Source organism: Aplidium turbinatum, chromosome 3 (assembly GCF_918807975.1).
Source record: "Aplidium turbinatum chromosome 3, kaAplTurb1.1, whole genome shotgun sequence".
Taxonomy (NCBI): Eukaryota; Metazoa; Chordata; class Ascidiacea; order Aplousobranchia; family Polyclinidae; genus Aplidium; species Aplidium turbinatum.
The window spans coordinates 43,222,314-43,238,606 of record NC_137474.1 but is presented as its reverse complement, the minus strand read 5'-3'; the positions used below and the strand labels follow the sequence as shown (position 1 = coordinate 43,238,606).

The following is a 16,293-nucleotide window of genomic DNA, read 5'->3' as shown; positions in this document are numbered from 1 at the left end:
ATTAGCTAAAATGAGTTGTCAAAGCCCAAACCTGAAATTTTGTGTAGACCAGTGTTATTTATGCTTATACAACGAGGTAATATGCGTATTTGTTAAAATACAACGCTTTTTTAGGAAATAAAAATTAACATTAGATAATGATACACACATATATTCGATAGTGACACATAATTCTCAAGATGACATTTTTATTGTTTTTGATAATGGGCATAAAATTTTTACCAATATGTTGTAAATTAATTTTTTTTGCATTTCGCACATTTTCTTATTCGTTCAGCCTGTATTAAAACCATTTTTTGTTGGTTTCTGTCATATTTTAGTCATAAAGCATGTGCAGAAATTTTGTGACAACACGCCCATGCTCTGTGACAACACGCCCCGGGGTGGGGCGTGTTGTCACAGTCCATTCACTTGCATTAAACATGCATTTATGTAAAAACAAAATAATCCAGAAAAACTTTAGCTGTATCTAAAAGAAGTCGAATGATACCTCTTTCAATTGCACTATCTAGCATTTCGATACCATTGGTACAGAACGAGATATATGCTGATTTGTAAAAATTGTGACAACACGCCCCACTTTGCCTTAATTTCAAACGAAAGCAGCTGATTCAAGATCAAGCAGCTCTGGCTCGACTCTCGGGGTGTGCGCTTGAGCAATGCATTCTGAGGACTGCTCTCCATTCAGCAGCATCTGATGGAGGGAATGATTCCCCGACAACAAGACTTCAACAATCGGAAACTTCACTAGCTGTCAATCTCGGTGACCGGGCCTGCGTCAGTGGTTCAAAGCCTCTAGTCTACAAGTATATGAAACTGTCAGGATTAAGCTCTCAAAGAAGCTTTCCCAGTCCGAGGATAAAGATTCAACCAATCAATTAAATGAAATCAAACAAAACTGCTTTACGTTTGAAGTGAATTCCAAGCAATGAGTTATGCCTCTATATTATTCTTTCAAAAAACAAGTCTATTAGCTAACACCTTTCGTTAAAGACTGCCTAGGCTATGGTAGTTTTCAATAAGAATGTTTTTTTATTCACATGAGTAGGCCTACCATGGCTTTAGTTAGCGCTATAAAAACTAGCCCAATTTATCAAGAATGTCATTTGTAGCCCATATTTCGCATTACTGACTTCTTCACCCACAGTCCAACTAAGTTTTATGCTTGATCAGTTGCTGCTTTCTTCACGCGTAGGCTATTCCACAGAAAGTAACACTCAGCATATTTATTTAGTCAGATTATTCTTTTAATTACATAATTAAATACCCTGAACTCACTTGTGTTTAGTTATATTTGTCTAGATGTATTGTAATTGCGTCCTTGTCTTATCATCATGGTCTTTATTCGTTGGTTAAGCTGCAATTTTGACAAAGTCGTGCAAAACAGTGAGGAAGTTGGTTGCCTGAGGCAATTATGGACGTTGAACGGTCAAACCGGTTGTTAGCTTCGTGTAGTGAAGTTTTTGCGATATTACCTTTTTATTTGTCTGCCAAGCGGCTAGCACTGTAGCCCACGTGCTTGGTGCTTTTTAAACCTTTTTTTTCAATAGCCTCTTGGATGAAATTGTTGACTGTCACATGCCTCTTCCATAACGTACAAACCTGCCAGCCCCGACAGCTCAGTTGGATAGCGCATGATTTTGTGAACGAAGAAGCTTCAAGATTAAGCGGCGCTGGTTCGACTCTCGGGGTGTGCGCTTGAGCAATGCATTCTAGTGATGCAAGCCGCGCCGCGCCGCGCCGCGTACGCGGCCGCTTTTGACTTTTTCGCCGCGTGCCGCGCCGCGCCGCGTGGAAGGTTGAAATGACAAAGCCGCGCCGCGCCGCTTGCCGCGTAAACTTTCAAGAAATTAATTTTTCGTAAACGTAAACTTTCAAGAAATTAAACTTTCGTAAACGTAAACTTTCAACTTTTCAAGAATCAGCTATGAAACTTCAAATTTAAATTGGAAACACGGATCAGTTATTTTTCCCTTCGGAAACCCTAAGATGGAAAGCTATGCAAATGCAAATTGCAAATGGCTTGCAGTTGACAGGGTTTTAGGGCTTGCTTGTCAGGGAAGCTGTACGAATGTTTTTGGTTAGTAGCCTAGCTGATAAGCTCAGTTACCAGGCTATAGGCCTAGCGCAACTACCGCATTATTTACTATATCAGTTAGCCCAGTGAGTTCAGGCTATAAGTTTTACTCTTGTGTGTGTAGTTCATATAGCCACTGGCATTATAATTGCATTATTGCTTACAAAAAGTGTTCAAAAGTCCTGATACTGGATCCAGGAACATTCTATTTGTCTTAGTTTGTATTATGTCTTAGAACTTAGATGCATTGCTGATAAGAGAATATGATCTGGTTAGCCTGGCCAATTAGTGCACAACTGTATTGGTACTAGGTTACCAGTTATATGCCATTGATGCTTTTTCCTACAATTGACTTTCTAAACAATAACTCGTTAAAATATTTTTTTTTAATTTTGTAATTTGCGGTGTGCGGTGCGGTGCAGTGTCAAAGTTCCAGATAAATTGCGGTGTGCGGTGCGGTGCGCGGATAGATGAGTCAGTTGCGGTGCGGTGTGCGGATAAAAATTTTGGGTTCGCTGCATCTCTAATGCATTCTAAGAACTGCTCTCCATTCAGCGGCACCTAATGAATGGAATAACTCCCCGGCAACGAAACTTCACTCTGTCACTCTCGCTAACCGGCCTTGTGTCAAGAGCCTCTACATTCTACAAGTATGCGAAACTACCTGGAATAATAACCTATCAAGGCTTTGTCAGTCCGAGAATAAAGATTCAAAAACCAAACAAAAAGCTGATGTATCATTCATTCGGCTGTACAGCAAAGTGGTGAGTGTTTTTCGTTTTACTCCCAAAAGAGCGTCTATTCGACACCGCTCAAGAGCAAAATTTGCGAGGCACTTCATGGCACACGTGAAGGTACAAACGAATATTGGCTTTCCATCCTTATAATTTATTTCTAAAGACCACATGATGCATGCTTAAAAAGTGCAAATTGTAAACAAGGCTGCAAGCACGCTGCGCCACGTGTGAACTGGACAAATAAATGATAAAAACTTTGACCTAATTACAGTCGAAGGCTAAAGCTATTTTTCTTTGATTTGTTTCTGTGGTCAGAAGGATTGCTGTATGAGGCCTGTCGCTTTCATTTCTCTAAAGCAGTGGTTCCCAACCTTTTTGTTGTCACGGACGCCTTTAGACAAATTATTAATTCTGCAGACCCCTACCTAAATTTTTCCTGAAACTCAATTGACATACTATTGACTATTGCAAAGAAATTTATTTTCACACGAGTCAGTTCAATCGCAGTAGGCTACTAAGGCAAACCGGGGCGTGTTGTCACAGGTTTGGGTTTTTTCGATTTGTGCTTTTGCTATATACAAAATACAATGCAAGAGATTTGGTTATATCATTCGTACGCTGTCCACTTACACTTCCTTTTGCCACTAGTTAAACTTTTTAACCGCAAAAGGATTTCAAGAAAATCAAATTTTTGTAAAAAAAAAATTTGTGACAACCCACCCCAGCACGGGGCGTGTTGTCACAAAGCATGGGGCGTGTTGCCACAATTTTGTTTAATTTTTACAAAAATTTAATTTTCTTGAAATTTATTTGCGATTAAAAAGTTTAACTATAGTGGCAAAAGGAAGTGTAAGTGGACAGTGTACGAATGATATAACCTAATCACTTGCATTGTATATGGCAAAAGCACAAATCGAAAAACCCCAAACCTGTGACAACACGCCCCGGTTTGCCTTACAAAATCAAGTTTTATTACGTGGAATTTACACTTATAAACAAATTGAAATTAATTCAACAACTGCTTTGGGTCTTGTTTCCTTGCCTTCATATATCAACCAAGGGTTCGGTAGCTTATGCCAAGTTTTGCTTCTGCTTCTTGTAAGCTGTGACCATCATCACAGCTGTGACAACTCGCCCCGACGTACCCAGTCAGACATAAGTTTTAATGGCGGCTAGAAAAGGCACGCTATTAACTTCTAAAGTGTCAGCTATATTCCTAACATAATAAGCTATAAAACTGATTTCATACTTGCGGTCAGACTGTTCTTACGAAAGCGTCACACAATCTTGAAAAGTTAGTGAAATTTACATCGATGACCAAATTTTTGATAATAATTTAATTTAAGCTAAACCTGCTGTCTTTTCTTGACTTTGCTAACCTCAAAATGAAGATGACTCTTAACGAAGCACGTGCTACAAATATAGACTCGAAGTAGTCAGTGCAAGTACAAAAAAAAATTGCTGTGACAACACGCCCCGGTTGCAACTTTTGAAAAGGTACCATTATAAAATCCCCTTTCAACTTTGTTTGGTGATTGCAAAGAAAAGAGAGCAACAGCAGTGGTGGGAATCAAACCCACGTCATTGTAATGACTACCACCGCCCTAACCCAATGCGCCAAGCCAGCCGATGGGGAACCAATGATTAAACTGAACTAGAATATACGTTTTCTTTTGTTGCTCAAAGGGGATTTTTTTATGGTACCTTTTCAAAAGTTGCGCCCCGGTTTGCCTTATTGACTATTGTAATAATTATGCTACTCAACTACTGTACGATGTCATATTGCATTGCCGCTGTGATTCCTGCGGCGAATATCAGGTCAAACAGTTGCTCAAATAAGAAAATAAATGGATTTTTCAAGAAATGTCAGCAGTATTTGAATATTAAGGTGACCCAAAGTACCATGCCGAAACTTTTTCAACGTAAGCAAATTTACTGAGATGGTTGTTGTTGCCTTTCCTGAACTAAACGACTGAACTGCGGTTGAGTTTTTGACAATGCGACACGCATGTCATCTTCAACGTCCAGGCGATTTCGATGTTGTTTTTATTGTAACAAGAGCTGAGAATCCTGCCTCGCAAAGGTTAAGTGGTTATGAATGGTAACAAAACAATAATCCCTTGCTTTGCCAAGAATGGGTAGGTTTGCAGTTGTGAGCACCAAAATTCTTCCACAGTTTTTGAATGAAACTCAATGCGTAATAACTCTTTTGATCACAAATCAATTACAGTAGGTCATCTTTACTGAGATCGTCATCGCTAATGTTGTTCAAGTCAAAAAGAAAAGGATTTCGAATCCATGTTTCAACTTCGTTCAGCAGGTGTTCACCACATTCACAGGAGGAGGAAAAGGCCATTCCCCATTGGTGCTTGGTTAAGCGGAAAAGCCTGACGCCCGTACGAAGACGGTTGAGGCGCACCCATGCCTGTCTTGGTAGTGTTAGGCCGATGGGGCGTGTGTCGGCGTCGGGGATAAACGAATAGAGTCTGGTGGCGCTTGACTTCCATTCAGAACTCCATTTATGATCCGCCTAAGCAGCCGCAGAGATGTCCTGTACATTAGCTTCGTTGATAAGAAGTTGTGCGGCTGGCACGAATGGGTGTCTTGATTTCAGTCGACGGGGATGCTCGTTTGGGAGAGCAGAGATCTTGTGGTGGAGAAGGTGGTTAGGCTCCAGTGCCCGTCGACCGAGGGACAAAGTGGCTTCTTCGCGACGAAGCTCAGCGGGTTGGATGCCAGCGAGAATGGGGAGATTGTCCAATGGTGTAGGACGTAGGCATCCGGTCACTGTGCGCAGGGCGCTGTTTATGGCAGTGTCGATGTAATGGCAGTGAGCACTGCGGCACCAAACAGGTGCACAGTACTCTTCAGAAGAGTAGACAATAAGGGCTAAGGCTGCTATACGCAAAGTGTCAGACCTCGCCCCCCAGCTAGAGCCTGCCAGGCGCTTGAGTAGCGCAGCGCGGATGTGAGTTTCTTGCGCAGTGACCACCAAATGGTGGCGGTATGTGAGCAATCTGTCCAGTGTTAGCCTACCCCAAGATATCTTGGTTCGGGGCAGAAGGACAGAGATTTTCCGTTGTTCTGGACGTGTAGCTCACGATCAGCTCCCCGATTACGGAGGTGGAAAGCTGCTGCCACAGTTTTGGTTTCGCTGAGTTTTAGTCGCCAGTTCTGGAGATAGGCTGAGAGAGTTTTCATGTCCTGGCTCAAGGTGTCTTCTAGATTTTCCAACGACTTTGTGGAGAATTGCCAGGTCATCCGCATAAGCGTATTTTGCTGAGACCGTAGTTGGCAGGTCGTGGGTGTAGATGTTGAAAAGAAGTGGAGCCAGCTGCATCAATTATTGTCACAATAGAACAAAGTTGTTTTTTTCTTCTAAAATTCATCAAGATAATCACGGACCCCCAAGGGGTCCACGAACCCCAGGTTGGGAACCACTGCTCTAAAGGAATAAATTCAACTCAGTAAATTTGGAGAATGTCGAAACGGTCCGTGTCTTGGATGCCACTGCTCTTTATTTCTAACTGCAAAGTTACGTTATGTAACGTTTCAGCAAACTACTTTTAGAATAATTATCCTGTTTCGAGCCTTTGCTATTCCACGCGCGCAGCAGTCTAAGTAAATCCAGTGGTGATTACGAAGGGACAACTTCTATAGTAGGCTATTGTTCAAACGTGTATTGAGCAAATACACCTAAGCTGCTGTGTAAAGCCGTGTTTGCAATGATGGAAAGTAGGCTTGCTGCATAAATTATAGGCTATAGTATCTAACGTTTCACCCAGGGATATCTAACATTTCACCCAGGGATATCTAACGTTTCACCCAGGGATATCTAACATTTCACCCAGGGATATCTAACATTTCACCCAGGGATATCTAACGTTTCACCCAGGGATATCTAAATATATCCGTGGTTTCGCTTTTATGACTTGAATCAGTACAAACCTAATTCACAGCCTATCCTCCTTAATAGCTCAGTAGATAATTATTCGGTATTTCGACAAAATCCAACAACAATGATTCGATTCTCGGAGTGTGCGCTTGAGGCCTAACGTATTTTAAAGATACAGTAGCTCTCCTTGTCTACCGCAAACGCATGTCCTTGTCTACCGCATGTCCTCCTTGTCTACCGCAAAGGCATGTCTACCGCAAACGCGGAATTGAACACTCGGCAATGATGGGGCGATTTCCTGGTCAGAGGCACCGGGGACGTCCACGTTTCGAAATCTTCAAAAATCTTTCAACATGGACAAACCAAAATTTTGAAAACCTAATTAGAAGTATGGACAATCGATCGTTGTGGAGACTCACGGTAGCTGACGCCTTATTCAGGCATGGCCGATGATGATGATGAGCTCTCCTTTTAGTGGCACCTAGTGGATAAAATAATTTACAGAAAACAACACTTCGATAATAATTGTAAACTTCACTCTGTCAATCTCGGTGATCGAACCTGCGTCAGTGGTTCGAAGCTTTTACAAGTAGATATCAAAATCAAAAGACTAAACTGCAACTGACTGTTTTTCTAGTAACCTATCGTTGCTTGTGGCAGGGTAGCCTACGTTTCTCAACAGAATCTCTTCACTTAAAAGCTTCTAAAGCAGAACATCACATTCTTGGCAATTGTTTTTTTTTTTTTAGTTAAAACAATCAAATATTTACTTTAATGCGACAAAAAATATCGTAATCATAATAAAGCGATTTGAAGAAACGGAAAAAAATTAAAAATTTTATTGCAAATCACTGCGGAACTCGGGGTGTCAAATCACTTTCCATAAGTCGATTGAGGCTTCGTCGTTTGCAACATCAAATAAAAAATTGCGCCAACTGAAAAAAAAACACGTCAGGTCAAACTTGAAGTGAGAAGCAAACGCTGAAGCGACAAATCGGTCTGCTGTAACTTATATCAACAACCATGAAAGAAAACCCCCGCTAAAAAGAACAAGGCAGAAAACCTGACGCCCAAATGATGGAAACCTTCTTTTGCTCCACACTTAAAGGCATGCCTGAAGGTGGACACAAAAATTGGCTTCCTGGCCTTCCCGTTCACTTAGGCTAAATCTTAAAGTACCGGGCGTAAGCTTGGATACGACAAAAATTATCACGATAGTGATAAAAATCTTGCACCTCTTTCAGAGGTAAAATGCACCACTCCACGCAATCCGGTCAACAGGTTAAAGAAAGAACATTGATCTACAAGCAGAAACGTGGCGATGGCAACCTCAGCCACAGAGCCTGGAATGGAGATGGTGGAAATACGCACAACTGCAAGGGTCATGTCAGGTTGAAAAAAATATGTCTTTGAAGTTCCAATATAACTCGTCTGAGGACAAGAATTTCCAAAATTGAATTGAATTGCAAAGTCTAACCTTTTTTTAGTTTGGCCAGTAGGTCGTTTAGCGTTGGTATAAAAACGAACTTAATCTTAAGCAGGCACAGCTAATAAACTTACATCTATCGAAGCTAATAAAATTAAACACTCACCAAGCCCGGCTAGGCCGACCAGGATGGCAATTTGAGTGGAGGATCCGGACACTAAGGTGGCGTAGACGTAATAAAGAAGCGGAATCATCGTCACCAAACTCCAGAATAAAATTATGAACAATGTTCTGTGGCACATAAAGTGGAATATTGCTAATATCATTTCTTTGTAAAAAAAAAATTGACGTTTGTAAAAAGATCTAAAACAAGCCCATAATGTGCGGAAAGAAACATTTAAGGTGTTGCGACCGTGTAACCGTGTTGTTCAACTTCTTAGGCTATAAATATTGAGTGAGACTGTTCACCAGCCATTTATTAACTTGATACGTTCTTCAGGTGTAAATTAAGTTAAACCATCACGAGATGTTCCAGATGATACTGTGCGTTCATTCCGATGGTTCGTCAATCAGACACGACTGATTTCTTTAGGGAACTAGATCAGTTAATGGCCACCTGTCTAGCATAACAGAACAGAGGACCATGATGCTGTAAACCAATTACTGTAAATAGTAAACATGCTATCTTATTTCAGTTTCAAGCATGTCTTAACCATGGACTTCTAAATAGTAGCACTATTTAGAAGTCCATGTCTTAACTTTCGAGTTTTGTCACTCTCAACCTTTTTCTAGACCTCTGCGAGCAAGTATGTTTTTGCTAGAATGGTCAAAAATATAAACAAACTAAACTGGGATAAAACTTGTCAACAAAAAGCAATAACTTACATGGGGTTTTTATGGATTTTTCTTTTCACAAGATCTTTATACTTGGGGTTACCGTCCCCAAATGGAAAGGTTTGGTGCTCCAGGTAGTATTCGCATATCTCGTCCTGGGGGTCAAATTAATAAGATTAAATATTGTAAGAATACATTTTAAACTTTACACTGCGAGCCACATATGCAACTCAACAGGCAGTTGGAAGCAGCGAAGGCATATGTACTCATCGGGTTAATTGCTCCAAATATTTTAGCATGCCGTCAAGTATCTTGTAGACACGCCATACGTTCTAGAGCGGTGTCGAACCGAAGTTCTTTGAAGCGTCGCGCAAACGTTTCAACATTCGACCACGTAACACCGTGGATGGAATAAATTCACAGATAACTTCAACAACGGAAACTTTGCTCTGTCAAACTCGGTGACCGACCCTGCGTCAGTGGCTTCAAGCCTCTACAAGTAAGCGAAACTTCGATAAAGCTCCAAAAAACTGGAGATAGGCTGAGAGAGTTTTCATGTACTGGCTCAAGGTGTCTTCTAGATTTTCCAACGACTTTGTGGAGAATTGCCAGGTCATCCGCATAAGCGTATTTTGCAGAGACCGTAGTTGGCAGGTCGTGGGTGTAGATGTTGAAAAGAAGTGGAGCCAGCTGCATCAATTATTGTCACAATAGAACAAGTTGTTTTTTTTTCTTCCAAAATTCATCTCAGACTTTCTCAGTCTGAAGGTAAAGACTCAATCAATCAAACCTCACATCTTTCGTAGCACTGCAGCTGTGAAGCGTTGATAATAATTGAAAAAACTTTTAACACATGGCACACCATGACGATTGACAGAGCCAGCTGTGAAACCAGACAGTGCCAACAAACCCAGCTGTTGATTTGTGTGGAACTGTAAACTTCTATCACGAGGACAGAATCACCTTTTCATGGTACATGTCATGAACATATTGCGCGCACTCTTTCTCATCGGATGGCACATCTGATATTGGAACTCTTCTGATTAGAAAGTCGGCAACGCATGGCTTTCCTTCTATCATGTCTTGGAAGGTCGGCTCTTCTCCACGGAAGTTGACAGTAGCATCGTACAAGGTATCAACTGGAAGGTAAATGCAATGAGCAACAGACAAAGCTATTTTTCATTTAAGAGTAACTTAATGTATGTGATACATTACCCAGCCAGCAAATCATTTCTTTTTTAATTGATGTTGTATTTGAAAACGTTAAATCAATGTGAAAAAGAAGTTAGGAAAGCTAAATCACAAGATACGAAAAAGTCAGTCCTGTCTGATTGACAATACGTCGGAATTAATGCAGATTATCACCTGATACATCTTGTGATAGTTTAGCTTAATTTGCACCAGAACGCAACTTGTTCTTTAACTAAATGCCAGGTGAACAGCCTCATACAGTTTTTAGACAGTAAGGTAGTGTGTTGATGCGCTTTACCTTTGTAATTGTTACCTGAATAAGACTGGGAAGAAGTGGAAATACTCTAGAATGCTTCCTGGCGGTCGTTGTTGCATAACGAAAACAGCACAGAGCCGGTTGAAAGTTTTATTGCGCACGAACCGCTAAGCCGATGGTATCAAAACTTTTCATTACGCAGCAGCCGCAGCAAATAGGATAAGCAATTAGCACGCAATGTAGGAAAAATACGGATACATAGTCAAGTGTTCCGGTAATCAGGTTACATGAGCCGTATCTTTTCACTTATACTATTAATACCGTATTGTAACATAGCAGATGATATTCAAGCTGTCTCAGGCGTGATAGTGAAATTGAGAGATAATAGCATCGTATGATCTTGCATGTCGATATGGAGATGTTATGGCGTTTGGGGACGACTGGTCTAAATGGGATTGAACCAGTTTAAAAATGATACAGATATGATGATGTACCTGTTTCCCTGAGACCTTCGCTGACAAGATAAAATCCTTTCGTTCGCGGTGTAAGGTGATGCTTTAAAGGTTTTAAACCATTTTTCAAAGCAAACTCAACGCTTCGTTTGTGCTTCTCCGGAGTAAAGCGGGTCCCTTCGCAGAATATCAGCATCTGGTAATCACCAACAACGTGGAGTGATTATACGACTCAAAATGCACAACTTAACCACCCCCGCTGAAAACACCCTTCCATTGATCAACTTTGCTCATGGAAACATAGCGAATCCCCAGACAGCAAATCAATCGATTTTTACATTGATTCAATGTCTGCAGGCATTGAATCAATGTAAAATACGATTGATTTGTTGTCTGGGTCTGGATTGGTAAAAGGATAGACCCTCGGCCTCAGATCCTCATACGACGACGACCGGCAAATAAGCTACAAACTTCAACCGCAATGCTTCACAACATTGTGTACAAGATGTATTCGTCTACACCTGTTTTCCTTACTAGTTGACGGTCCGGTTGTTAGTATTAGCGATTAATCGCATGTTTGTCCGCAAACAAAAGCAACCTTACCCAAAAGTTTTCCAAGAAACAAGAAAGAGCTTTGAAACCATTATCCAAAGTCGCTCGATCGTGTTCAATTTTCCTCTTTAAGAAGATGTACTCCCCAAACCAGAATCCCCATCCAATGATGGGAACATAACGGAGGGATTGCTTCACGAGACACTTTGCGTTCTGAATAAAGTATGAACCTCCTGTTAAGTGTGAAACTGTGAATGTTGTAGTATTTGTTTTGGAATATTATCCTTTACTTATAAAATCTCAAACCAGAAGTTCAACCCTTGAGTGGTTAATAGTAATTGGGTGTTCGAATGCTCGATAATGGCTGACACGGTGCATATCTGAAAACGCTTATATTACATGAAATGCTTACGTTAAGTCAGTGGTTCTCAACCTTTTTGTCTTGGTGGACCCCTTTTGGTGCCTTCAAAGAGGTCGCGGACCCCTAAAAATTTATATTTGAAGTTTTGGTATATCGCGTCTCCTTATGGAATCAAATGTTTCATAAGTTTCGAAGCAACACACTTAGAAGAATTTGCCGAATTCGCAACGCACTTGACGATTGATGAAATTACTTTATGAGCTATATGTTGGCACACAGGATCAAACATCAGTAATTTATATGCTCATTTGATGTTTTTCTATAAATTTCATCAAAAGTTAATAGAATACTTGCGACCGTTACAAAGAATTTCTCCCTTTTTTAATTTGTAATCAATATTAATTCGTTATAATCGCAGTCATTGCAAAACTGTGAGTGGTGATAGACTGCTGACTAACGTTTGCATTTCTAAGTAAATCATTGATCGATAATCTGCTGTCTCAAAAGAATTAAGTTGAACATTGATTGATTGATTGAATCTTTATCCTCGGACTGGGAAAGCTTCTTGCAGAGCTTAATCCTGGCAGTTTCGCATACTTGTAGAGGCTTTGAATCACTGACGCAGGCCCGGTCACCGAGATTGACAGAGTGAAGTTTCCGATTGTTGAAGTCTTGTTGCTGAGGAATTATTCCATCCATTAGATGCCGCTGAATGGAGAGCAGTCCTTAACGTGCGTTGCTTAAGCGCACACCCCGAGAGTCGAGCCAGCGCCGCTGTTGATCTTGAAGTTTCTTCGTTCCAGAAGTGACGCGCTAACCAATTGAGCTATCGGGGCGGCCTTATTAAACATAACCTTATTAAAGAGTTTAAATCATTTATATGATATTTGTAGTTAAGAAACCAAACCTTTGTGCCATGTCCTTTGCAATTTTAAACGACGCACCAGTGCGTTGCAACGTACAGTTTGAGAATCACTGTAGGCTAATACGTAAACAAAGCACAAACAATTTTTAAATTTCGTAATTTATCAATCATGCTGAAAACTCGGAAACTTTCGCGGACCCCCTGAAATCGCTTCACGGACCCCTTGGGGTCCGCGGACCCCCGGTTGAGAACCACTGCGTTAAGTTGTTGCTTGTTTGTTTTCAGCTTATGGTTCAACAAAATTACCATTCTACAAAATTTGTATTCTGGTCAATAGGTTCGCAAATAGATTGAGCAATTTAAGAAATACGTAAATTATATCAGGCTCATATCCAAAAGATCTCTTTAAAAATTAACAACGACCAAACTTACTCCAAGTATCGTACAATAATCAGAAACAACCCAGCTAATGACCCAATCCATCTGTGCTTTGTGGTTCAAAACGCAAATTGTCTTTTCACGGCCAAATGCTTTGAAATCCTCGGGCTTGGCGTACATGTAAACCTCAACGCCTGCCCACCATTGGGCTATTCCAGGAACCACTAAAAAATTAATGATAAATATCATAAAAGAATTTATCAGGTCTTTTTTTTAACTTATCCAATTGGCAATACCTTCTAGACTACACTGAAAGGTAAACTATAAAGCAGGAGCAGCCAGTTTTTGGTCTCACCCAAGGCAAGCAGAGCATTTGATCAAATAATAGTAATAAATGATGAATGGTATCACATCATATCAATCCTAACCAGGGTTAATAAACCAAAGGTGATTTACCACATCTTTCTTTAAATCATGTTCCACAGGCTAAGTAAGCACATGAAATAGTAACCTTAATTACAACAGGTTACAGTTCACTTAGGATGTACTGTGCAAATTCAAGTGAGTTCAAAGTCCATTTCAGCAAACAAGCTAGTGATGAATCATGGCAGGTAACTTTGCCTGAGTCAGCAAAGGACGAAATGTGATGCAAGCATTTGAGGAAATCCAACAAAACTGACTGTGGTCAAGTCATTAAAAACTAATAAAAGTTTAATCTGTTAATTTTCCAAAAGTCCCATGTTGTCTAAACAGTTTTGATTTTATGGAATGCATTTCTACAGCCATGTATACAATAAACTTTTTTAACAAAACAGCAAGAAGGCACACACTTTTATTAAAACATAATCCTAATTCCTAGAGGTGTGATTGACCTCTGATAAAAAGTTTCCAGTTAGATACAAAAATTGTCTTTGAATTACAGTTAGTTACCAGCTTCAAAATCCTCAATAATTTTATTTCTCCACTTTTCTACCACATTATACCGTGTAATATACCGTACAATGTAATAATTTTCTTGAAAAGTTAAATTTTAGTGATGCTGCCAATGTTAAGTTAAAAAATAGTATGAAAACTGTGAAAAGTTGTCACAAACTTCTTAGCACCTCAAAAGTGCAAAATGGCATTCAGTTAAGCACCAAAATCGTTGATTTACATGAAAATGTTTTGTCGGGATTGAAAACAGTGTCTAGTTAGCCAGGTGAGTTATAAACAGAAATGTAGGTGTTCTGCTGGGAAAAAAACGAACCAAGTTCAAAGGCAAAATGTCGAGGTAAGCAGGTTCGAGTGTGTCTCAATTGTAAAAGACAATACTTACAGCACCAGCTGAGATAATTCAGTTTGCATATTAGATATCTGTATGTTGTTCTGTAGTTGAGGTACCAGAGTGGTAAAACGAGTAATTGCAGAAAATTGACAATCAATCCGCTAGTTAAAAATATATAAGCTAAGCAAAGCCGAGTGAAAAAGTTTGACTTTATCTTAGATGCAAGAGATTTCTCCATTGTACAATACACACCACCTATGAAGTAAGAATGGATAAAATTAAATGAAGCATCAACGATGTTCGATAGAAGCAGGTATGCATGCAACTCAGGTGCATGCAGACCTGATAATACACACAAGCCTTATTCCAAAATACAACTTTGTCACAAAACTCTTCAAAATCTCCTTCCTTGAATTTTATCAGTGATACAAATGAATGCGCAGTGTGATAATCAAAGAAATAGATAGTATCACACTGTATTACTAAATTCAAATTTATTGAAATGGTTTACTCATCGTGACGCTCACAGCCCCACACGTTAGCATGACCTGTGTTGAATTACAATAAATTTGAACTGATCAATCTAGTGTAGCACTCTTTATTTCTTTGAATATTAAACTACTTCAACATCCATAAAAAATGGTAAGCAATATCATTGTATTGATTATTATATAACAGAAACATTTTTGGCTATACATCTACTCTTTGAAAAGTATGTCACTTAAATAGTGATTTACATTTATACAATATCCTGAAGAAATGCCAGAGAGAATAGATCACGTAACAACATGAACTAAAGCACAACACTTTTAATTGAATTAAAGGCTGAGGTTTCATTATGTCACTTGAGCCTCAAGCATGATATCATGTGCTCAAGAGTACATTATATATGTTCATGCATGCAGCACAAACAACAAACTGGGCATTAATGAAAGAAAAAAATAGCAAAATTGAAAAGTCCAAAGTCTATATTGATAAAATCCATTTGTGGAGGATTGCAGTATGCACTAATAACCCCATAGAAATGGGCATAAAGCCAGAAAACGTATCATAAGTTTATACAAGTAACAAACCTACTGTCTTGTTGACACTGAAACTGCATTGCGCACAATCAGTCATTCACATATGATCAGTCAAAAAAAAAATCATTCATCAAAACTAGATTAGTAAATAACTAGCCTTTACTAAAACATTAACTAAAACTTTAAAAAATAAGTGAACTAAAAAGTGAACTAAAGCAAACAATTGTGCAGACCAAATAGTGTTATGCAGTTTCATTCCACAAGCACTGCCATCATCATATCCCCTTAAATATGTCTGGTTACACTGATACGCTTGAAAAATGGTATTTGGAGGCACCCCTAAATTTTATCAAAATTGACCAAGGGATGTATATAGCGATGCATATAGGCTACTGGTGCTCTGGTTGTCTTTTCATTAACATACATATATAGGCTGGGGTTTTTTTTTCGCTGAGACTTTTCGATCATTTGTTCGAAATGACTTGAAAAAATTCGGTCATTTTTTATTTATTTCGGTCATTTTTTCTGATGAAAATATTTCTTTTTAAGTAGCTGATAAAAACCAAAATTTGCACTTCAGCTACAAATATTATTTTTTCGGACACTTTGACCAAATTGACCATAATTTTTTTTTGGATATTTTGATCGAATTGACTATATTTTTTTCGGACATTTTGCTAAAAAATTGGTCAATGACCGATAAATGATCGAAAAAACCCCCAGGTATATAGGTAACCTCCGAATTAACCTAGCAAAATACCTAGCCTTCACTATTTCAATAGCCTAGGGCAGTGCTCTTCAACCTTTTTGTCCGTGGTACACCTTTTTTCAATTTTTAATAACTTCGTATACCTCACAAATAGCAATGTTACTAATCGTGCACACAAAGTAAAAAAAAACTAATAATTAATTAATTGTTTGTTAAAGTGATTATAGTAGTCTTGAACTGGGCACAAGAAACTACGCATGCAAAAGTGCAAAAA

At 39.3% G+C, this 16,293-nt stretch overlaps 1 protein-coding gene across 1 annotated transcript; it reads right to left on the bottom strand.

The window, feature by feature from the left end:
• Positions 1-7,448: 7,448 nt before the first annotated feature.
• Positions 7,449-14,771, bottom strand: LOC145767076 (1-acyl-sn-glycerol-3-phosphate acyltransferase delta-like). The gene is made up of 8 exons (XM_082578823.1): positions 14,340-14,771; positions 13,079-13,248; positions 11,472-11,633; positions 10,911-11,064; positions 9,933-10,108; positions 9,021-9,124; positions 8,302-8,426; positions 7,449-7,644 (listed from the first exon to the last, which is right to left on the bottom strand). The coding sequence occupies exons 1-8, from the start codon at positions 14,524-14,526 to the stop codon at positions 7,583-7,585; spliced, it is 1,140 nt and encodes a 379-aa protein (XP_082434949.1). The 5' UTR covers positions 14,527-14,771; the 3' UTR covers positions 7,449-7,582.
• Between the last annotated feature and the right edge of the window lie 1,522 nt (positions 14,772-16,293).